Source organism: Emiliania huxleyi (assembly GCF_000372725.1).
Source record: "Emiliania huxleyi CCMP1516 unplaced genomic scaffold EMIHUscaffold_95, whole genome shotgun sequence".
Taxonomy (NCBI): Eukaryota; Haptophyta; order Isochrysidales; family Noelaerhabdaceae; genus Emiliania; species Emiliania huxleyi.
In genome coordinates, this window is record NW_005194951.1 from 78,764 (window position 1) to 101,038 (window position 22,275).

General features: G+C 63.6%; 6 protein-coding genes across 6 annotated transcripts; 2 read left to right on the forward strand and 4 right to left on the reverse strand.

Moving 5' to 3' along the window:
* Positions 1 to 1,031: 1,031 nt before the first annotated feature.
* EMIHUDRAFT_221131 (hypothetical protein) lies at positions 1,032 to 2,359 on the reverse strand (the record flags this gene model as incomplete). The annotated part of the gene is made up of 3 exons (XM_005756724.1): positions 1,032 to 1,063; positions 1,378 to 2,093; positions 2,322 to 2,359. 3 exons carry the CDS (start codon positions 2,357 to 2,359, stop codon positions 1,032 to 1,034), a joined length of 786 nt encoding a protein of 261 aa, XP_005756781.1.
* Positions 2,360 to 2,417: 58 nt separating this feature from the next.
* EMIHUDRAFT_439181 (hypothetical protein) lies at positions 2,418 to 3,764 on the reverse strand. Its single transcript, XM_005756725.1, has 3 exons — positions 2,580 to 3,764; positions 2,514 to 2,554; positions 2,418 to 2,487 (listed from the first exon to the last, which is right to left on the reverse strand). The coding sequence occupies exon 1, from the start codon at positions 3,743 to 3,745 to the stop codon at positions 2,624 to 2,626; it is 1,122 nt and encodes a 373-aa protein (XP_005756782.1). The 5' UTR covers positions 3,746 to 3,764; the 3' UTR covers positions 2,418 to 2,487; positions 2,514 to 2,554; positions 2,580 to 2,623.
* A 359-nt stretch (positions 3,765 to 4,123) lies between these two features.
* On the forward strand, positions 4,124 to 4,713 carry EMIHUDRAFT_221133 (hypothetical protein; the record flags this gene model as incomplete). The annotated part of the gene is made up of 2 exons (XM_005756726.1): positions 4,124 to 4,225; positions 4,267 to 4,713. 2 exons carry the CDS (start codon positions 4,124 to 4,126, stop codon positions 4,711 to 4,713), a joined length of 549 nt encoding a protein of 182 aa, XP_005756783.1.
* An 820-nt stretch (positions 4,714 to 5,533) lies between these two features.
* EMIHUDRAFT_221135 (hypothetical protein) lies at positions 5,534 to 7,112 on the reverse strand (the record flags this gene model as incomplete). Its single annotated transcript, XM_005756727.1, has 2 exons — positions 5,534 to 5,548; positions 5,661 to 7,112. The coding sequence occupies 2 exons, from the start codon at positions 7,110 to 7,112 to the stop codon at positions 5,534 to 5,536; spliced, it is 1,467 nt and encodes a 488-aa protein (XP_005756784.1).
* A 2,983-nt stretch (positions 7,113 to 10,095) lies between these two features.
* Positions 10,096 to 15,843, forward strand: EMIHUDRAFT_107737 (hypothetical protein; the record flags this gene model as incomplete). Its single annotated transcript, XM_005756728.1, has 13 exons — positions 10,096 to 10,386; positions 10,451 to 10,583; positions 10,740 to 10,870; positions 10,985 to 11,037; positions 11,108 to 11,195; positions 11,263 to 11,307; positions 11,770 to 12,003; positions 12,080 to 12,361; positions 12,406 to 12,738; positions 13,000 to 13,057; positions 13,120 to 14,669; positions 14,732 to 15,439; positions 15,790 to 15,843. 13 exons carry the CDS (start codon positions 10,096 to 10,098, stop codon positions 15,841 to 15,843), a joined length of 3,960 nt encoding a protein of 1,319 aa, XP_005756785.1.
* A 4,184-nt stretch (positions 15,844 to 20,027) lies between these two features.
* Positions 20,028 to 21,993, reverse strand: EMIHUDRAFT_466207 (ABC transporter protein; the record flags this gene model as incomplete). The annotated part of the gene is made up of 2 exons (XM_005756729.1): positions 21,464 to 21,993; positions 20,028 to 21,386 (listed from the first exon to the last, which is right to left on the reverse strand). The coding sequence occupies exons 1-2, from the start codon at positions 21,977 to 21,979 to the stop codon at positions 20,028 to 20,030; spliced, it is 1,875 nt and encodes a 624-aa protein (XP_005756786.1). The 5' UTR covers positions 21,980 to 21,993.
* Positions 21,994 to 22,275: the final 282 nt, after the last annotated feature.

Here is a 22,275-nt window from a genome sequence, read left to right on the forward strand (position 1 = left end):
CTGGAGGCTGTGGCAGGTTGGGCCACGGCGACGAGCAGCGCCAGCCGCTGCCGAAGAGGGTCGAGGCCTTGGCTGGCCAGCGCGTCGTCGCTGTGTCGGCAGGGCTGCACCACAGCCTCGCAATCACTGCCGACAGCGCCGTCTGGAGCTGGGGCCTTGGTTACAATGGCCAGTTGGGCCACGGCGACGAGCAGAACCAGCTGCTGCCGAAGAAGATCGAGGCCTTGGCGGGTCGATGCGTGGTCGCTGTCTCGGCGGGACACGACCACAGCATCGCCATCACCGCCGACGGCGCCGCCTGGAGCTGGGGTAGTGGCTTTCAAGGCCGATTGGGACACGGCGACGTTTGGAACCAGCTGCTGCCAAAGAAGGTTGGGGCCTTGGCTGGCCAGCGCGTCGTCGCTGTCTCGGCTGGAGAGCACCATGGCCTCGCCATCACCGCCGATGGAGGCGTGTGGAGCTGGGGCTGGGGAGCCTACCTTCTTGGGCAGCAACAGCAGAGCCAGCTGCTGCCCAAGAAGGTCGAGGCGTTGGCTGGCCGGCGCGTCGTCGCTGTGTCCGCTGGAGAACGGCACAGTTTCGCCGTCACCGCCGACGGCGATGTCTGGAGCTGGGGCCGCGGAGGATGCTGCTTGGGCCACGGCGACGAGGCGATGCAGCTGCTGCCGAAGAAGGTCGAGGCCTTTGCTGGGCAGCGCGTCGTCGCTGTGTCGGCTGGAAGCAACCACAGCCTCGCCCGCACCGCCGGCGGAGCTGTCTTTACGTGGGGCCGGGGCGAGTACGGCTGCCTAGGCCACGGAGAGGACCTGTCGAACCAGCTGCTGCCCAAGAAGATCGAGGCGTGGGCGTGCGGCAGCGTGGACTGAGAGTGAGACTGAGCTATGAGGTTTCGTGTCACCGGGAGGAGTGAGGTTCCGAGCGCTGCGCGTGGGGCGCGAGTGGTGACGCAAACTCGCCACACCGCGCTCACAGTCACACCGGCGTCGTGTCGGTTCTGCTTTATTTGCAATCAAGCCTGAAAAAAAGATCAGTCAGACCATTCCGTGCAGGCACAACGCAGCGCCTGCGGCTGCAGCGCCTCACGGCAGAGCGGGCACTCTGGCTTCTCGGACACCTGCGGCGGCAGAGGATTTGGGGGCGTGGACGCGTGTCTTCGGGGCGGCGGTGGCGGCGGCGGTGCGGCCGCGCCCAAGCGTGGAAGCACTCCCAGCAAAAGATGTGGCCGCACGCGCCCGCGGTCGGCTGGCGGCGCGGAGAGAGGCACAGCGAGCAGAGCGGAGCCGTGCGCCGGCGAGCAGACTCGGCGGCGGCGGCGGGCGGCGGAGGGGCAGCTCTCCGCTCCTTGTCCGCCTCTCCTGCGCGTGCGGGCGGCCACACTGAGGAGGGGAGCGGCGGCAGGCGGCAGGCTGCCCGCCCTCGCCGCTCGCCGGACAGACGCGATTGCGCGGAGGCGGCTGCGGGCGGAGGCGGCGGCGCGGAGCTCGGCGAGCAGGGCGAGGGAGGAGAGGGCGAGCTGGCAGAGCATGAGCAGGCCGAGGGAGCGGTACGGCGACGAGGCCGACCCGGCCCGCGCGCCGTGCCGCACGTGCGCGATGCCGAGCGGCACGTCGACCAGCCGACGGGGAGCGCGGCCGAGACAAAAGAGAGCGAGCTGCAGCCGGCGGAGCGCCTCGCCGAACGAGCCGAGCCGCGCGGCGAGAGCGGCGGCGAGGGGCGACTCGGAGGAGCGGGCCGCGGAGACGAGCCGCGCCTCGAGGCGGAGAGCAAGGTACGGCGTCAGCGCCCCAATCAAGACGGCGATCCAGCGGCGGCGGAGCGGCAGCGGCTGGCCGGTGGCCGCGTCTACGCACGTGATGTCGCAGTACTCCTCGCCCGGCGTCTGCGCGAGGCGCGCCGTCGAGAGGCCGCCGTAGGCGAGGCGCGCCGCCGCCCGGACCTCCTCGCGGTGCTTCTGCACCCACTGCGGGCCGGCGAGAGCGCCGAGCGCGTGCGATACGAGCAGGGAGAACTCATTGCCGTGGAACTCGTCCTTCTGCGCGGCGCGCAGCCCCTCAGCCGTGGTGGCAGGAGGGAGAGCCAGCGCGGCGCAGAGCCTCGCAAAAAAACTCGCACGTGTAGGGCTCTCTTGCCCGCAACCCGACCCGCTGGGTGCGCTTCTCAGCTCCTCGGCCCTGGATGTGAGGTTAATAACTGCACTCCAAGTGCTCCAAGGCCGGACTGCCGTCCGCCGGCTCCACGCCTTCCGGCGGGTACGGATGGAGAGGAGAGCACTTCCGTCCCCTCGAGAGCACGCCGGGCTAGGCTCGTGGCGAGCGCCCAACTGTTGCACTGTTGCACTGGGATAGGGTCGATTCCGCATGGTACGGGACCCCTCGATCGTCTCGCCCTCCCTAGCGCCCAACTAAGCGAACGCGGCTCGAGCTGTTGTATTTTTACTTGAAACAGAATTAAACAGCCGCGCCAGGCCACACTCAGAACGAACGTCAACAGAACAACATGCCAAACATATTCAACATATTCAACATTGCCCAGGCGTGAGGCGAGGCGTGCGTGAGCCGTGACGGCGCATTGCCCACACCCCCAAGATTCCACTCGCGCGCTCCCAGACACGGACGCGCAAGCGTCAAGCGCACGGGCAGAAGCGGGAGAAAGCTGTGTGGAAGGCGTTGCAGCTCCTGGACCCGCCACGGCCAATCGAGCACCCACCGAAGCTGTTGTAGCGCCAGGTGGACCCGCAAGCGGGCGAGTTGCAGATTGCCGGGCTGTGGAGCCAAGCCGGGTAGTAATTGACGGCGCGGCACTGCCGCGTCAGGGCGCTGAGCGAGTTGACGTTGAAACTTGTGTAGCTGCCCGTGCGCGCGAACTCGTCCAGCGCCCGGATGTCGCAGGTCAAGCGACGCTCGCGGCACACCGACGTGCAGCTCTGGCCGAGCCTGCCTTGGATCCAGGAGTGCCACTGCTGCTGAGGGTAACCGTAGCCACCATAATGCTGCTGAGGGTAACCGTACTGCTGCTGAGGATTGCCGTACGGCTGCTGGGGGTAGTACTGCTGAGGGTAGCTCCCGTAGTGTGGGGAGTTGTCCTGTTGGCTGGCCAAGTGACCGGCGAGGGCACCTGCTGCAGCGCCAGCCAGGACCCCCAAGAAGTGGCCCTTCTTCTTCTCCTCGGGCGGCTCCGCCAGCTGGAGGCGGCGTTGCCCACCTTGCTCGTCGGCCGGGCCTGCGATCCGCGAGCAGGCGATCCGCCTCCCCTCGAAATCGTGCACAACGAACGTCCTTCCGTCAATCTGGTGCGCAGGGAGGCCCGTCAGAACGGTGAACTCGCCAAAGGTGAAGTCGTCCGTCGTCTTGTAGACGATCGGCGCCGGCCCGCTCGCCCACGGGTCGAAGGAGCCGTCGCTTCGCGACGCGTTGAAGAAGTGGCCGAGCGCGTCCTCTTTGCATGAGCCACCTTGGTGGATGTGGAGACCGCACGAGTTGTGTGCGTCGCCGGCACCGTCCTTGCACCGCGAGTCCGCGCCCGAGAGCATGAACGTGAAGGTCTGAGACGCGTCGTCCGAGGTGATCAGGCCGACGGTGCCGCTCACCTCGGCGAGCGCGCCGTCGTAGTTGAAGTAGGGTACGAAGCCGGTCGTGCTAAGCGGCTTGAAGGTGAGGTCGTCGATCGGGAGCGGCACTTGCGGCGGCGGCGTTTGGTCGTCGAGCGGGAGAGGCAGGCCAGCAGAGAGGAGCGACAGGAACATCATGTGATTCGAGCGAGTCCGCCTTGACTTGGACAACCAATCGGCTGGACGTCGGTGTCACGCCAAGGGATTAGGTTGTTGCATGTGCATGTGCATGTAATAGGTGGTAGCCAAATTTCTTTCCCCCTGAAGTTGACGCTGTCACAGCGAGCGAGGAAGGCCGGCGGCCTGTCCCCGAAATATGCATTGCATATCTTCCAAGTTGTGGATCCGTGGGTTCGTGAACACATCGGGCCCGGGGTTGTGAACACATCTGGATGGATTTACGAGTAACTCTCTGATATAGTACCCCACCCAGGGAAGAGGTGACATCGTGTTCAGGCGGCATCCTGTTCAGGTTAGAGGATTCCCACATCGCTCCTCGCACCTCGGCTCCTTGTCATGAACAACGTGGCCGTGTCGAGGGACGTCCCACACGTGTCGTGGCTAAGGCCTGAAGCGATGCTCGGTATCTTCGCCCTCACGCCATCCCTCCCGGTCCCGGTGCCGACCTCAGAGACGCCCAGCCGCTCCTCTCGTCCGAGCTCCCGGCGCTACACAGCCGCAACATCCAAGCAGGCCAGTTCGCGCCAGGCGAGCCCGTGCCGATGTACCAGTTCGCGCAAGGGCAAGGCGAGCCCGTGCCGATGTACCAGTTCGCGCAAGGGCAAGGCGAGCCCGTGCCGGTGTATCAATACTCGTCCGGCATGGCGGCCCAGCCGTACGCGAACCAGCACTGGGCAGAGGTTCCGCCCGGCACGGTTGCGCCGCAAGGAGCGCCGGCAGGCTACTTTTACGACGGCGCCCCATCGGCTGAGCCCCTCCGATACGACTCCACTGTCCTGCCGACTGCCGCGAGGCGCTGTCGCCACTGCAAGAGCGAGCTGCGACGCCGACTGTGGTGCGACCAGTCGAGCACGCCTCCGCTGCGCGGCTGCTGCCTCTGTCCTTCTGCTGTGACGGAAGTGGAGGGACCGTGCACCCACTCGTAAATCTCGTCCAGCTGATGAAGGATGGGGGCGAGCACGTCTCTGGCGACGTGCCTCGAGACGAGGTCGAAGCCCGCATTGCCCGCGCCGTGAGTGTCGTTCTCGGACGTTATGAGCAGCACGGGAAGGAAGAGTTGCATCGTTGCAGAGCACCACCTCCGTCCACAGTGCCCGCCTCGCCTGAGTGGTGTGCGCGCTGCTGCCACCTCCGAGTCGCTCGGTCAGCACGCGCAAGGCCTTCTCCAGCGGACTTGGTGGCTGCTTCTCGGCCCTGGTGGCGTTGGTGATGCTCTTTGCCAGCGCAAAGAGGCGCGGGCCCAGCCGCTCGCCGACGAGGTGAAAGTGCTCCCGCACGCGATCGGTCTCGCACGACTCGTTGGTCGGGAACTCAGCGAAGAAATAGAGGCCGTCGAACGGGCAAAGCTCCTTCTGCAAGGCGTTGCGGTCGGTTGGATCGCGCTCGCCGCTTGCGTGCTGGTGCAGGCGGCTGACAAAGTCAAGCATCTCTCCTCTTCGCTGGGCTCGTCGGGCTCGACTGGCGTGCGGATCGCGCACAGGGCTGCGCCGTCTGAAAAATTCCAGATCGCGAGTTTGGTGAGCGCGTCATTGTCAGCCTCATCATCCATCACGTGGCAGTGCATGCGAACGGCGGCGGCGTAGACTGTAGTGCGCGAAACTGCCAGCGCAACCAGCCAGTGTAGAGCGCGTTCCCAGCCGCCACGCGCGCGATGCTCATCATGATGTCGTTCGACGGGAGTGTCCGTCGTGCGTCCTTCCGAGGATCAGATATAAGAAATCGCAAATTAGAATTCACGATAAAGAGTTAAAGAATCCACTCCTTGTGCGGCGGTCCCGGTGCCGGTGCCGCCGCGCGCCAAGCTCTAACCGTGCGCAAGCTCCAAATCCGCGAACCGCAGGGGCGTGGCACTCTCTCTCTCGCCTGCGCCTACCTGCTCCCTTAGCCCCGTGCATTCAGACCGGCCCCAGCCGTACGCAGCGCCATTGTCCGTGGCGGCGAGGCTCGAGGCGCCCCCCGCAGCTATCTCGACCACCCTCGTCCCTCGCAGCGTTTCAACGACGTGCGGCACTGAGGTGGGGAGCTCCTCGCTCTCGTTATCGAAGTTGCGCCCAAGCTCGCCGTATCCGTTGCAGCCAAATGAGTAAACCTCGCCCTCATCGCTAAGCACTAGGCTGTGGCCCGTTCCTCCTGTTTGCATGCTCCCTCCCGCCGAAATGCCCACCACCCGGACGCCACCCAGCGATTCAATGAATCGCGGCACCGCTTCGTCCGCAAGGGTCATGGAGTGACGGAAACCCTCATAACCATGGCGTCCAAACGCATCAGTCGTTGCAAGAGCTCTCTGCTGCGCACGAATGCGTGCGTTGATCTGCTGCAGGCCGTCACTCGTGAACTCATAGAGTGTCGAGTTGTGGTCTCTGCCATTGCCCAATTCACCGTGGCTGCCGTTGCCAAACGCGTACACGTGGCCCTGCTCGCTGAGAACCAGGCTGTGAAAGAGACCCCCCGACACTGCAACCACGTTAACCCTTCGCAGAGCCTCATTGATTTGCGGCGTCCACTGCGGCCCCGTGAAGCGAGACGTCCTCCCTCTAGACGACGACCGGCGCGTCGCTCCCCCGCCACCAAGCGAGTACACGTGTTGTGCCTCGCTGAGCAGCAGGCTGTGGTACGCACCTGCTGCAACCGCAACCACCCTGACGCCTTGAAGCGAGTCGATGACGCGGGGTGTCAGTTGGAGGCGCTCTGTCACCTCTTGCTGCGGCTGGTGCCAGTCACGCGACGGGGCGAACAGAGAGTGTGGGTCGTGCCCAATCTGCCCGCGATCTCCTGCACCGAAGGAGTACACCTCGCCTGCCGCGCTCAGCACCAGGCTGTGCTCGAGGCCCCCCGAGGCCGCAACCGCCCGCACGCCGCGCAGGGACTCGATGACCCGCGGCGTGTGCTGATCAGCCTCGTTGCCATGGCCAAGTTCCCCATTCTGGCCTAGGCCGAAGGAGTAGACCGCGCCCGCCTCGCTCACCGCCAGCGTGTGAGCGTATCCCGTCGCCACGGTGCGCACACGCACATCCGCGAGCCCCGCCACCGGCCTCGGCACCACCAGCACCGAGTCTCCACCGATGACTTGCAAATCTTCATCATCCAGCTCGCTGTGCCCCAGAATGGGCTGCGGGTTGTCGCGGAAAGAGTGCGTGCCGCACGTCATGAGCCGCCCCTCCTCGCTCACGAAGACGCTGTGGTAATCTCCCGCCGCGATCTTGTTCTGCCGCTGGAAGCAGTCGCGTCGCTCGCCCCGGCACAGAGCCTGCACCGTCGTCTCGCGCCGCCGTAGCCCCGACGGCAGCGGCACCTCGCCACCGCGCCGCGCCGTCCGCTCCCGCATCGCCGCCTCAAAGAACGCGGGGCTGTGTAGGTCCCGGCACGTGCAGGCCAGGCGAGCGACAGCCTCCACGCGCGGCAAACGCACCGCGATCCGAATCAGAACATCGATCGGCAGATCGACGAGGCCCCGCGTCTCGATCGCCGCCGCCGTCGACGCCGCCGCCGCCGCCGTCGACGCCGCCGCCGGGGCGGGCAGGCTGCTCATTATTGATTGCTCTCCAGGGTGCTCTGCTGCGCGAGTGAGGAGTTCTTTTTTTGAGAGCGCCTTCGTTGTTAATAGTAGAAACCCAATGGTCTCTTGCGAGCGGTCCGTCGTTGCAGTCACACACACTCACACGCCACGCCTCACCGCGCGCCCACCCGCTGCCCCGCCCAGGCGGGAAAGAGATGAGGAGATGGGACAGCGAAGGAGGAGCCCAAACACGTATGGGAGGTTTCGTTGATGCGTCACGCTGCCCGGCGTTTCTCACTTTCCGGGACAGCCCCGCCCTTGTGAGGCAGGAAAGTGACGGCTACCCCGTACGCCCTGTCGCATCATACTCCATCGCCGACCGCCCATTCCCCCCTCCTCGATCCCTCCTCGAATTCTTCGGACCCCGACAGGCCGCCCGACGTTGGGCCTCTGCCCCGCACGCCCCCGCCCCTTCTGCCCCTCGCTCACGCCCCGGCCCGACACGCACATACAAGACAAACCCGGCGTCCTGCTCTCAAAAGAAAAAGAAAAAAGGGAATGAGGAGACCAGCGGGGGAGACTCCCCGCCTATGCAAGCCCCAGAGAGGGGCCGCCATCGCCGAAGCTGTGCCAAAGCATAACTCCAAAACCCGCAGCGGCCCAGGGGGCCTTGGGGGCAGCCTGCCGGACCGCCGCTGCACGGGGCTAGGCACCAGAAGATGAGTGGAATTGATGAATTGGGCCGTTGTCCGTGCCTCCCCTCTATACGTCAGAGTGGGACCTACGCCGCGCCGGGAAAGGGGCGCGCCCGGTCCTCGACGGAGCCGCGCGCCCCAAACGACCCAGGCGGCGAGTAGTCGACCTCGAACCTTCGACATGTAGTTGCCCATAGTTAGCGCCCGCCCGCCCCCCCCTCCGTCGCTTCGTAAAAGAAAAAACAAAATAAAACCAAGCAAAAGAGAAAGCGAGGCCAAAAAACGATTGCGTGAACGGCGTCACAAAGCCCGCCGGTTTTGATCGACAATCGTGAGATTGACCGCCGTCGACCAGAGAATGGCAGACGATGCGTCAGCTTGTGCGGCGCTCGCGCCGCGCAGGCTGGCCCATCGAGGGCACTCTCTGGCGCTGTCCGGGCCAAGCGCGGCGCCGCGCATGCCGCGTGCCACTCGCCGTGGCTCGCGGTGCAGCGCCACTGCAGCCTCGAAAACGTCGCGCACAGCACCAGCATGCTGCCCACCAGGCGGCAGAGTGCTGCACCGGCGTGCAGCGGACGCTGCGGCGCTGCGGCACCGCCTCCCCGCCCTGTCCACGGAGCAGGCGAGCGGCGGCACGGCCTTCCACCAGCTGCAGGAGGTGCGCACTCCTCAAAGGAAGCACAGGATGCTCCCGCAGTTTACGCAGCTTTGTGCAGCGCAGCGCACGGGCCACGCCACACAAAGCCGACCCTCAGTCTGGCCAAAAGGCTGTCTGCGGAAGGCCTGGCAGCGCGTACTCGCCTCCTCCGCGGCCATGCCCTCCGCCCGGGCGAGCGAGGAGCGGGGACACAACCATTTCTGGAATCGTGTGTCCCCTCCCCCCGCCCTGTTCTTTTCCCTCACTAGTGTGGACCGCTCTTTCCTTTGGCCGTTGTGTTTTCTTCAAGTAAGCGGGTAACTCGCTGATGACTGATCCTCCACCGGATCCGACTTTCGACAGTGCTTGCTCATCGAGCCGCCGAATCCGCATGCGTTCCTCGTAATAGCTTGTCACCGTGAGCTTGGCCACGTCACGCCGCCGCTGCGACCGCTCGCGCTCCCTCTCCATTCGCTCCTTCCTTGATTGCCTGCGGCCCTACCACGGGGAAGCCATGTGGTGATGGTGGGTGGGGCGGGGAGGGATGGGAGGCAAAGCCAACCCCGGCATGCCTGCTTCAGGAACCATCTGGCTAATCAGCCCGCGGGGGAGGGAAGGCCGGGGAACGGCTGGCGTCCATCAGCAAACGTGCGCGAGGAGCAATACGAGCCCTCCCACAAACCCTCCTCGCTCGACGCCACCTATTGGAAGGACATGCGCGTCAGCATGCGCCCGATATCGTCGATGCCAGCGGTCAAGCCAGCGCTGCGCGGCATCGAAGCTGGCGGCGGGCGGAGGGACACCGGGCCGCGTGCAACATCGGCATCGTCCCTGGAGTGAGAGAGATTTTTAGCAATTTCAAACAACTCTAACACTCACACGTCATTTGGGGCCTGGAGCCCTGTTCACGCGCGCGCGAGACGTGCAGACGGGGTTGCCAGGTGAGAGCGAATGGCGCGGTTTCACGCCGCGCTTGTTTTGTTGTTCGTCCCTGTTGCAGCGGCGGGGTCTTTTCTCTTTGCCGGCATCGCGGCGTTTCTTCTTCTGGGCAGGGAGGGCATTACAGGTGAACCTTCTTTTGTAGAAGGCTAGGATTGAGAGCAGCGCTGCTCTCAATCCTAGAAGTCGAAGGATTGTGAGCAGCACTCCTCGCAATCGTAGCATCTCTGTGCGATTGTGAGCGCCTACGCTCGCAATCCTTCATCTTCTAGGACTAAGAGCGCTCCGCTCCCAAGGTGACTGGTGATATAGTAGTGCTTAGTCGTGCTCGCAATCCTATATCTTCACCTTAAATTCTTTTTATATCATCACGGCTTCATCGACCGACCCCTCATCGACCGACCCCCCCCAAGGTGGCGGCAGCGGCTCGTGTAGCCCAGTGCTGGAACCTGATCGTGTTTTGTCACTGGCTTGCATGGAGGCTCCGTACAGCAAAATTCCCGCTGCCTCACCCGTCGGGGCGAACTCGTCCACCTCACACATGGCGGCGCACGAGAAGGAACTGGTGACGCGGCTGCAGCGCACAGTGCGGCACGTGATCCAGGACTGGCTCGCCTCCTGCTCGCCCTTCACTTTCCGTACCTCCAATCCCCGTCGGCCGCACCCGCTGCCTTCCTTCGCGGACCACGGTTTGATTCAGTTCCCGACGATTCGCGGTCCAGCACACTTCATCCACCTCGCCGACTCGCGCGAGCCGTATAAGTCGGAGGAGAGCTACTGCAAGTCGGTGCTCGACCTGATGGAGAAGTACTGGATGATGGAGCCAGCCTCGGTCCGGCACACGCCCGCACATAGGTGCTCTGTCGCCGGGCGCAACTAGATGTCGCGGTCTGTAGGTGCTCATATCGATCACAGGAGGCGCGCAGGACTTGAAGCTGCAGCCGCGGCTGCTCAAGGCGTTCAAGCACGGCCTTGCCAAAGCGGCGCAGGCGCCCAATGCGTGGATCTTCACTGGCGGCACCGACTCGGGTGCGCGGAGGGCGAAGTGCGGAGGGTGGGGCGCGGAGGGCGGGCGTGCGGTGAGGAGGAGAGGAGAGGAGGGGGGGGGGGGCGGTTGGGCGAGGGGGGGGCGGTGAGGGGGAAGGTGGGTAGTCTGTAGGAGGATCCCTTCCGCCTCTTCTGCAGGCGTGACGGCGCTGGTTGGGGACGCGCTGTCGGACGCGCAGTGCTCCGCGAAGATGGTCGGGATCTGCACGTGGGCGAGCGTGATGGGCAAGGACCGGCTCGAAGGCTGCTACGGCGGCACGAGGGAGATGGTGCGCGAGCGTAGACGCGGCGCGCGCATACTCTCCCACAGTCGCTCTCTGAACACTCTGCACACCAGATGTTGGAAATTCTTCCCGCCCTGATGTTGGAAATTCTTCGTGCAGGTGCGCGAGGCGCCAAACAACTGCAACGCGGCCAACCTCGAGCCGCACCACACGTGCGTCCTTTTTCCCCGCCGAGGAACTCTGCCGCCCGCACTGCGCCACCGTGGTTCGGCATGCGTGTAGGCACTTCATCATGGTCGACAACGGCGTTTCGCCGCAGGAGGCCTTCCGCGGCGCCCTCGCAAACTTTCTCGGTGTGCCGACCGCGACGGTGGCTCTCAGCGTGGAGAGCAACAAGGGCGAGCGCCCCCCCCCCCCCCCCTCCTCGAGTCGTCGAGGCGCCACTTCCCGCCGAGACGCGCGTAGGCAAGCCGCCCTTCAAGGTGGTTGCCACCGTGACCGCCTTCTCCGAGGCGGACCACCTCGGCGCTCCCCCCAGATGCGGAAGACTCCCCACATCTCCCCGAGCGTCTCCCGGGGCCCAGATGCGCGGCAGACTCCACCGCCCCGTCCTGCACCACCCCCTCCCTCACCACCACCTCCTCCTCCCCCTCCCTCTCCAGCGCCCTCCTTGCCCACAGCCACCTCACTTCCCACACCCAGAGGCGAAGCGCGGGAGCCTTCTCGGAGCCTTCTCGGAGCCTTCTCGGAGCCGCCGTAGGGATCCACCGCAACATGACGGGCCTCACCGCCGAGAAGGCGAGCTCGGCCCGAGAGGTAGCCGAGAGGTAGCCGAGGTGCGGCCGAGGCGCGGCCGAGGCGCAGCCGAGGAGCACGAGATCGCGCGAGCGTGGTGCTGCCTTCTCCGCCACCCGAGGGATCACGAGCTTGCGAGCCACCCTCAGGCATCCTCCGTGCTGTCCTCCGCGATCGAGCGAATCACCAAGGTCGACACGCCGCAGCCGTGCGTGTGCGCGCTGCACGCGACTCTCTCGCCGACCGTCACAAAGTTCGACAACAACACGCGCTGGGGCGGCGAGATCCCGATGCGCGTGATGCTCGAGAAGGTCTACTGCAAGCGGCGGCGCGTGCCGCGCGTGCTGCTCGTCGTCAACGGCGGGCCCGGCACGCTGCAGACCGTGCGCGAGTCGGTGATGGACGGCTGCCCAGTCGTGTTCGTATGATAACTAGTAATATTTCATAATTAATTGACAGGTGCTGGGTGGCTGCCCCGTCGTGCTTGTGTCCGATTCGGGAGGGATCGCCACCTGCCTCGCCGACTTCCTCAAGGCGGCGGGCAAGGTGTCGGCGCTGCGGTCGTGGACCAAGAAGTACGAGGCCGAGTACGTCAAGAAGAAGGACGATCGACCCAAGTGGGACAAGATCCAGCGCGCGATGCAGGAGATCGCCGCCGTGCAGGAGAAGGAGAAGAAGATCTCCTGCTTCGCCCTCGACGAGACGTCCACCGCGGCGCTCGACCTGCACGTGCTCAACGCGGTGATCAACGACGATACCCAGTGTCCCGCGGGCACCGGCTGCAGCGGGCGGTGCAGTGGAACCGGAAGGAGGTGGTCCACTCGGTCATGCTCAACCTGCGCACCATGGCGCCGGCAAACGACTTTGCGGCGGCGGAGCACTTCATGCGCGTGCAAGTGGCGCACGCGCTGCAGGTGGCGATCGAGCGGCAGCAGCCCGAGATCATCAAGCTGCTCTTCACGGCGCAGGAGAGCGCGGTGGGGCTGCTCGACTTCCTCTCGCTGTACAAGCACTCGAACCCCTTCTTCACCAACGCGGCGACGCTGCAGAAGCAGCTCGACCGCGGCGACGCGCTCGACGCCCTCGGCAAGCCTACGCCGATCCTGTTGTACCGCGAGGTGCTCCTCCCATTCCTCATCGACTACATCCCCGGCATTGAGCATGAGCTGCAGAACATTAATCAATATTAACCATTGATTAATTATTAATCAATCTTAGGCATCGAGTACGAGCTGCAGCAGGAGCTCGAGCAGGCTCAAAGCACGGCGCTCCGATCGCCCGGCGACTCGCGCCGCTTCGAAGAGGCGATTCGCCCCTCAACCGAAGAGGAGGCCGCACGCCCGCACGCCCCGGCTGCACATCGGCCGCACCTTCTGTAGGCGAGTGCGCTCTTCGAGGACGCTCTGCCGCACCTGATGCTCTGGGGCGTCTTCATCGGTGCCTTCGCCACAGCAGCCTCGCGTGTCCGCTTACACCTAAGGATCCCGCTTTTCGCCTAGGCCGCGTCGACATCGCCCGCGTCTTTTGGCAGCACGCGAGCCGCCAGTCGGACCCGATCCGGCTCGCGCTCATCGCGTCGCAGGTCTCGAAGCGCGCGGCGATCGCGCGCCCGACCGCCGCGACGATGTACCAGTCCAACGCGGACACGTTCGAGAAGTGGGCGTGCTCGGTGCTCGACAAGTGCCCCACCCAGAGCCACGCGACCCTCGTGCTGATGCGGCCGTCGCGCACGTGGCCGGGCACGATTCTGCAGACGGCGATGAAGGGCGGGAGCAAGATCTTCGTCGGGCAGCTGTACGTGCAGACGCTCGTCGACGATTACTGGCGCGGCCACCTCTACGGCTCGGACGGCGCGCTCCACCCCAGCGTCAGCTCACTGCGCGTGCTCGCGCACTTCTTCGTGCCGACGATCAAGAAGCAGGAGGTCGAGCTCGACGCGAGCGCGTGGGACAACCTCGAGCGGAAGAAGCAGATCCAGGGGAGCTTCGACGCGCTGTACCCCTTCCGTCCCTCCGACTTCGTCGCCGTCGCGCTCAGGGCCCGCGACGTGCGCTGGGGCGGCGCGGGCACCTCCGTGGGTGGGATGGCGACCACCCTCGAGGAGGTTCCGCCCTGCTGCTGCTACCCGAGCCCGTTCGCGCCGGGGGTCGGGCTCTGCACGCGGGTGTACAACCTGTTCGCGTGCTGCTTCAACTGCTGCGGGCAGTGCTGCACCTGCCTGTGCTGCCTCCACTGCTTCAAGTGCCTGCGCGGCCTCTTCCACATCCGGTGGCTCAACATGCGCTGGTTCCTCGCCGTGCCGCGCGTCAAGTTCCTGCTCAAGGTGGTGTCGTACTTTTGCTTCCTCGCCGTCTACACGACGTTGCTCTTGTCGCACCCGGGCACCTTCACCGTCGGACTGCTCGAGCTCGTCTTCGCCATCTTCTGCTACAGCCTTTGGGTCGAGGAGCTCTTCCAGTGGTACACCCACTTCCGCGCCGGCGCCGTGCACTTCGATTCGGCCGCCAACTTGATGGACGTCATCACGCTCACCGCGCAGGCGCTCGCCTCAACCGTTCGCCTGACTGTCGGCCAGCTCTGCCACGTGAGTGGGCTCGGCACGCAGACTATCGAGCACGTGGGCAAAAACAGCAACTTCGACGCGCTCGACACCTGGTCGAACGTGTACCGCGGCTGCGACGCGCTGTGGTACGCCCAGGTGGTGCTCGCGGTGTGCGCCATCTACGCGTTCGTGCGGCCCATCCTGTGGCTGCAAATCTACAAGCAGATCGGCGTGCTCTCGATCGTCCTGAAGGAGCTCTCCAAGGAAGTAATGCTCTTCAGCTTCATCCTCTGCCTCGTCATGGCCGCCTTCTGCTCCGCGTTTGTCGCAGTCTTGCCATCGCTTGGCGAGGACACCTTCGATACCGACGGCGCATTTGCGCTGCCGTGGTGGGCCCTGTTCGGTGAGTATGGCGATCTGCACACCATCAGCGTCGCGGGCGGCTGGCTCGGGCCGATGCTGCTGTGGTCCTTCTCCTTCCTCACGCAGGCGCCTGGCGGACCGTGCGTCCGTGCCTCACCCTGTCGCGACGCCCTGACCCCACCCCTTCCCCCGCCATTTTACCGCAGATTGTGATGGTGAACTCAATGGTTGCCGCTATGATTGATATGCTGATGGGTGGAATGAAGGAGGAGGCCAACAACGAGTGGAAGTATTCGCGTGTCTACGTCGTCGACGAGTTTGTGTCGTCCGTCTACTGGATCCCGCCCCCCTTCTCGCTCCCCTTCCTCGTGGCCGAGATCTCGAAGGGCATGTTGGGCCTCTTTTGCAGCAACTTCGCCGGCGCCTGCCGCCGCTGCCTAGAGCTCATCCGCCCGTGCTGCTGGAAGAAGTCGCGCCACCTGCGGCTTGCGAGCAGCCCGAAGCCGCGCCGCATGTCGAACTCTCGTGCGCAGGGCCTCGGCTATCGACGCGGCGCAAGGGTCGTGCCACTGCTCTCGGACACGCTGCCCGAGGCGGTACTAGACGCGATGGCGTGGCAGGACCCGACCTGGCTCGCCGATTTGCTCGTCGAGGAGGAGCGCGAGCGTGAGAACACGACGGACACGAAGATCTCCGCGCTGCAGCTCGAACAGGCGCGCGTCACCGACAAGTGCCTCGAGATCCAGGAGTCGCTCATCAACCTGCGCGCCGGCGCCGCTTCGGCGTCTGGCTACGGCTCCGTTGCCGAAGCCGCGCAGACGGCAGGGGGCGGCGCAGGGAGCTTCGCTGAAGGCACGGAAGGTAGTGATCAGACGAGCCTCAACTGGTCGACACCGGTCGCCGAGACGCCACAGGTCTGCCGCAAGCCGCAGCGTGGAATACTGGGCCGTTTTGGCATCCTCGCCCCGCCCCGCCCCGCCCGTCGAGGCCCTGGGACCGGATACAGCGCTTCGCCACCGTCAGCCGTATTGCTTGAGGTGCGACGCGAGCTTCAGCTTGCCATCGAAGAGAGCGCAGAACGCCTTGAACGTCTCATCGAACTCACAAACGATGCGAATGTGTTCGGTGCCGGTGCCGATGAAGCAATTTGCAGGAGCTCGCCGCCCCGATGCAGTTGAGCGCAGGAGTCCCAAGTCGACCACTGCCCTGGGATGTGGGAATCACCCACAGTAGAGGGTGCTTAGCAGACCAACATGTCATGCAGGCGGTGAACCGGAGTTTTCCCATTCTGTATATCACAAATGCCTGCCCTCTCTGATGCTCGCTTCCATATCGTCCTGCATGTTTCCGCTCCCGTGTCCCCCTCCCCCTGTAGTGTTGCCTTTATCTGATCGGCACTGAGTCCTCCGTTGGCATAAAATGCGAAAACCAGGCTGTCCAGCTGCCTCCTTGACAGTACCCCCTCCACCTCTGTTGGTATTTGTCCTCGGGTCACTCTGATACGTGATAGCTGACTGCACCACATCCATTGTCTGACTCACGAGAGTTCTGTCGTCCTCCCAATGAAACCATTCCTGAATTGCACTACCACCACCTTTAGATGAAGATTGACCCCCGCAAGCTCTCCCCTCACCTCCTCGCTCGCCACTGATCTGAAGCGCCTCCAATCCTCCATATCCGTTAATTTCGCCCTCACCGTAGTCTCGCCTGCTCCCCTGCCCCCAATAACTCGAATTTGATGGCATAGAACTTTGTGGTAGTTGCACCTTCCGGAAAGAGGCGCGTGCATCCCCGCCCACGTCACCTGTACCCTGTAGGCTTCGTTCACGAACACGTGGTCAATCATGCTCGACCCTCCCGACCCCGAGACCACCCTGCTTTCCCCATCTGGCTCCTCCTCCTCACTCTCCACCTCCCCTCCCGCCTCCTCCGCCACCTGGTTCGGCTTGAATGACACCGGGAGCACTTTGAAGTCCCCATTGTCTCCACACGTCGACCCATAGAGATGTCCCCACCGCAGTCGGATCTCCCCCACTCGTAGTCTTGTCGGCGCACTTGCCTCGTGTAGGACTACATTCAACTCTACCTCTCTCCTATCCTCCTCCCTCCTCCCGACATCCCCCCCATCACACTCTACTCTAATGAAGCATAGACCGTCATCCTCTCCTCTCTCCTCCCATTCTTCAGTGATGGCCGCGCAGCGACATAGTATCCACCTGTCCTCTCGGCATAGCTCCTTGATAGACGCACCTATTTTGGAGGGATGAAGCCCCATCACCCTCGCCGTTGTTGCTAACCTTTCGTTCAAGTGGGGAAAAGTGTTGTGGGAACTGCGGGACATGTCCTGTCGGTACTTCTGCGGTGTACGGTGGACAATTCGCTAAAGGTACTACACCGCCTACTGTCCGGATACGTCTAAAGCCAGGTCAAATGCAGGGAAGGTTCACGATGCAATCTACGAAGCTATCAGCCAATTCAACGAATATGCTCACTGTGTCGGTGGCGACGCCAATGGACGTCTGATCAGATTTGGGGGGAGAGGGGACATGTCAATGACCAGTTTGTCAATCGGATGGTTGACGAGTGTAATTTCACTCGTCTGGGTAGAAACGCAGATACTTATTTCTTCAATAGGAAGAGGGGCTCGAAGATGGACTGGAGTGAGGCATTTGAGGTAGCTAAATCAGCACTCCACCTTTGGTCCTCCCACCAGCTCTTGAGGGCCCACCTTCCACCCCAGTGTGAGCTCCCTCGATCCCAAACCTCCTGAATAGATTGAGGACGATCTCGCCTCTCCGCGCCTCCAAGTGCGACTCCACCACCATATAGACTCCGCTCCCTTCCTCCAACCGCTGTTTTACTTTAAGCTGGACCATGGACATCCACCTGCCCATCTTTTCCGTCCCCCTCGTCGAAGTCTGCCATAGCCTCCCTGTATGATCTCCCTTCTTTTGTGGCCATGTGACGTCGTACTGCATTAGGGTTTGGTACGAACAGAAATCCATTTGCGTTTGCACACTCAACATCGATCTTCTGTATCATCACTTTTGTCGCTGCATTTTCCAACGTCACATCTGTCGTGTGCTCTTCTCCAGCTGCCTCTGGTCCCGACCCATCCACCCGTTTACCCACTTGACCCGCTCCCTCCTCCTCAACCCTCTCAACGACCAGTCTTCCCTCATCTCCCCTCTGTTCCACCAGGTACTCAAGCCTCTTTGTTGCCGCAACGCATTCCATTCCCTCCGCCTTCCTCCGTCTGACGTATCTTGCGATAGCAACCAATTCATCCGTTTGTACCTCGTTCCTGCCCCATGCCTTGCTCCAGTGTGACGCCGCCGCTCCGTCCCTCCGAGCCCCGTCTCGCTTCGACCGCCGCCGCCACCGTCCCCACCTCCGCCGTCGCCGCCGCCGCCTCCGCCTCTGTCGCCTCCGCATGTCATATGTCCACCCCGACACGCCACATGATAAGGTATAAGGTAAGGTAAACTTCTCCACTCTCCACATATACACGAGGTGGTGGGGCAAGGGGGGGCGACCCTCGCGTCTCCACGTCTAACGACAGGAGCCTCACGGCATTAAATGTGCAAGGCCCAGTGCGCGTGGGTGAGCGGTATGTGTGTGTGTGTGTGTGTGTGTGTGTGTGTGTGTGTGTGTGTGTGTGTGTGTGTGTGTGTGTGTGTGTGTGTGTGTGTGTGTGTGTGTGTGTGTGTGTGTGTGTGTGTGTGTGTGTGTGTGTGTGTGTGTGTGTGTGTGTGTGTGTGTGTGTGTGTGTGTGTGTGTGTGTGTGTGTGTGTGTGAGGGGGGGGGGTGTCACGTCACTGCATCCTCTGCCGGTTCCTCCCGTCGCCTCTTCTTTGTTCGAATGTTTTTCAATCCATCCTTCACGAAGCCCTCCCAAGATGTAGCTAGCGTTCTTTGCGAATGTCTCGAAATGGCCAGCAGGCGCTGTCGTCTGCTCGCGGTCTGTGCGGGCCGCTCGTCCTCCTCTCCCTTCTTTCGTCCTCCCGTCCCTCCCCTTTGGCCAAAGTACAGGTTTCGATCCGGGCCACCGCAAATTTTGATCAGCAAATTTCGAGGGGCGGCCGCAAATTTTGAGGTAGATTTTGATTGTCAAAACGTGTCCGTCTTGGCACAGGATAGAGCATATAGGCGGCGTACAGATTACCTAGAGAGCACGGCATTCGGGGCCATGATGTCGGTTCCCCACCAGACTTTTTTGTAGTGGAGAGAATTAGGAATCTTTCTGCTGTAACCGACACTGTGATATCGCTCTCCTTTACTCAGACCAGATGGTGAGTCTTAACTGTAAATTACCGTCGGAAAGCTGTCAGAACGGCTGTCAGAACACTGTCAGAACGCTGTCAGAACGCTGTCAGAACGGCCAGGTCTCTGTCAGAACATCTGTGGGAGCTCCACAAACCAGGTTCGAACACCCAGGTGCGCAGGGACATCGCGACTCTGCCCGCTCGCTCGACCCTTTTGCCGCGAGAGGGCGCCGGCCGCGTGTAAGAGGTGGCTGGCGCCCCGAGGCGGCAATTGGTGGCGTGGGGAGTGCGGAACGCTACACTGGCGGCGCGACAGGGCCTCTCTCCGCTGCGTGTGCCGCCCATCGGCACGCGGGTGCGCAGACATCGCGACTCTGCCCGCTCGCTCGACCCTTTTGCCGCGAGAGGGCGCCGGCCGCGTGTAAGAGGTGGCTGGCGCCCTGAGGCGGCAATTGGTGGCGTGGGGAGTGCGGAGAACGCTACTGGCGGCGCGACAGGGCCTCTCTCGGTTGCGTGTGCCGCCCATCGGCACGCGGGTGCGCAGACATCGCGACTCTGCCCGCTCGCTCGACCCTTTTGCCGCGAGAGGGCGCCGGCCGCGTGTAAGAGGTGGCTGGCGGCCTGGCGCCCTGAGGCGGCATTTGGTGGGGTCAGCGTGCGGTGCTGAGTCTTACTCGTCGGCGCTGGGGCCAGATCCCAGCGCAGAACCCTGCAACGCTGGCATATACAGACACAACAAGACTAACCCTGACCCTAACCCTAATCCTAACCCTAACCCTAACCCTCTAACCCTAATAACCCTAACCTAACCCACCCCCCAACTATCCACACCGCAAATTTGAGAGATCTTGATGAAAATCCACCCCCACACGCCATGAGGCCATGACCCATGTCCATGTACCTCTTGAGTCTCTTGAGTACGCGGGCCGGTACGCGGTAGTTTAGCTAGTACGGGTCAGTACGCCCGCGCGCTGGACGGTCCGTCGGTGTCCAGTCCACTGGTGTCAGACTGTGATCTGTGTCACCGCATGTCACTCGCTGCCTCAAGAATGAAGAAACTAGACAGCGCGCGCCCACCGAGTAGTGCAGACTCTCGCGGAAATCGCTCCCTTTTTCGGCTCGAATGTGCGCACAGTCGTGCAGAGGCGGGCTCGCTCGCTCGTCACTGCTCCACTCACACCGCTCCACACCCATCAATGCTCCTCTAGCAGGCCCAAAGGCCAAAGCAGGGCGGCCCTCACCTCAGCCCCACCTTGTGCTTGCTCATCTTCTTGGCGAGCGCCTTCTTGTACTCGTGGATGGAACCCTCCAGCCGCCGCACGCCGCGGTCCTCGCACAGCCAGATCTCGTCCGCCACCTGGTCGATGAGCCGAAAATCGTGCGACACGAGCACCACGCCTCCGCCAAAAGCCTTGATGGCGGCGGCGAGGCCGTCGACTGCGTCCACGTCGAGGTGGTTGGTCGGCTCGTCGAGCAGCAGCACCGTGTGGTCCTTCATCGCGAGCATCGCAAAGACGATCCGCGAGCGCTGTCCGTGGGAGAGCATGCCCATCGGGCTCTGCTGCTGCTCCGGCGAGAAGCCAAACGTGGCAAGGTAGCCGCGCCACCACTCCTCGGTGTGCTTGACCACGGAGGGCGGGAAGACCTTCCGCAGGAAGGGCAGCGGCGCCATGTCGAGGTCGAGCACGTCGGTCGAGTGCTGATGGTAGAGGCCGAGGGAGCAATGCTGGTGCTTCTTGACGGACCCCTCCGTCGGGCTCAGCTCACCCGACATGAGCTTGAGCAGCGTCGACTTGCCGCAGCCGTTTGGACCGACCAGCGCGATGCGGCTGTCGCAGTCGACGCCGAAGTTGAGCGCCTCGTACAGCGGCTCGCTGCCAGGGTACGCGAAGGAGACGTCGTCAAAGGGGAGGACGGGCGGCGCCAATCGCGAGCACTCGGGGAAGGAGAAAGTGAGGGAGGGCTCGCGCAGCTTCGGCTTCTCGACCGCGCCCGTCTCGAGCTTCTCGAGCACCTTCTTCTTCGACTTTGCGGAGGAGGCGACGCCGTTCGCCTTGTTGACGCGCACAAAGTCGGAGAGCTTGTCGATGTCGGCCTGCTGTTTCTCGTACACCTTGAGCTGCAGCCTCTCCTCCTCCTCCACCGTCTGCACGAACTTGGCGTAGTTTCCTCCGTACAGCCGCAGCAGCCGGCCGCTCAGCCAGAGCGTGTGCGTGCAGACGGCGTTCAGAAAGTCCTGGCTGTGCGAGACGAGGAGGAGGCACTTCGGGTACGAGGCGAGGTGCTCCTCGAGCCAGACGCACGCCTCCAGGTCGAGGTGGTTGGTCGGCTCGTCCAGCAGCAGCAGCTCTGGCGCAGCGAAGAGCGCCTGGGCGAGCGCGACGCGCATCCGCCAGCCGCCAGACATGTGCTTGGTCGGCCTGTCCATCGGGACGAGGTGGTCCGCAAACCCGAGACCCGACAGGATCTTTCGCGCGCGCGGCTCCGAGCCGGTCGGGTCGAGCTCGCTTAGCCGGTCGTTGATCGCCTCGAGCCTCTCGTCCTCTGGCCCGACCGCCTCGAGGATCGCCTCCGACATGGCCTCGAGCCGCTCGACCTGGTCACAGCTAGAGGTGTGATGAGACGCCGTTCGCACTCGTGCCGGGCCTCAGACACGGCTTTGAGCATCTCGACCTCGGCGCGGACATGCTCAATGACGGCCTCGACGCCGCTCAACTCGGTCGGAGGAGCCTCCTCGTGCAAGTGGTAGACCGAGACGTGCTCCGGCAGCGGCACCTCGCGCTGTGCGACAGCGGCCAGCACGTTGGACTTGCCGGAGCCGTTGTCGCCAAGCAGGCCGTAGCGGCACCCCTGCGTCAGCTCGAGGTTTGAGTCGGCGACCAGCTGCCGCCCGCCGACCGACACGGAGAAGGATGCAAACTTGATGTCGCGTGCCGCCGGCATAGAGGCGAGGACGCCGGTGACGGCACGGTTGGCGGCGACGCGGCGCTGCTCCGAGGTCAGCTTCGCGGAGGATCCGGGCGTAGACACGTCGCCGAGCGAGAGCGACGCCACATCCACCTGGCCTGCCGCCGCCTCCTTCCCCGCCTTTTTCGCGGCGCGCTTGGCGGCGAGATCGGCCTTCTTGCGCTCCTTCTCGGCCTTCTTGTCGACCACAGCGACCGGCTCGAGCGTGACTGGCTTGTCCATAAGCAAGCAGCGCCCTCGCCACCAAGCCTTCCGAGGTCAACGAGTCGGGGCTCACCCCGCCGTCGCGTGGCACAAGATGGGCAGAAAAGAATTTCTCCATGCGGGGGGAACTACAGGCGTTTACGTGAACTACAGGTACTCGAGTAGTGGGGAAGGCAGCCTCGATTGCCATTTACAGACATGGGTGCGAAACGACGACAAGACCAAGGCACGGGCAGAGGAACGAGAGAAGAATATAGGGTGGATAAAGCGCCTGTTCATTCACGGCATGGCGACCCGAGATATCCGAATACCTC

Coding starts and splice junctions, on each gene's coding strand:
- EMIHUDRAFT_439181 (XM_005756725.1), bottom strand. CDS start 3,745: ATGATGTTCCTGTCGCTCCTCTCTGCTGGCCTGCCTCTCCCGCTCGAC.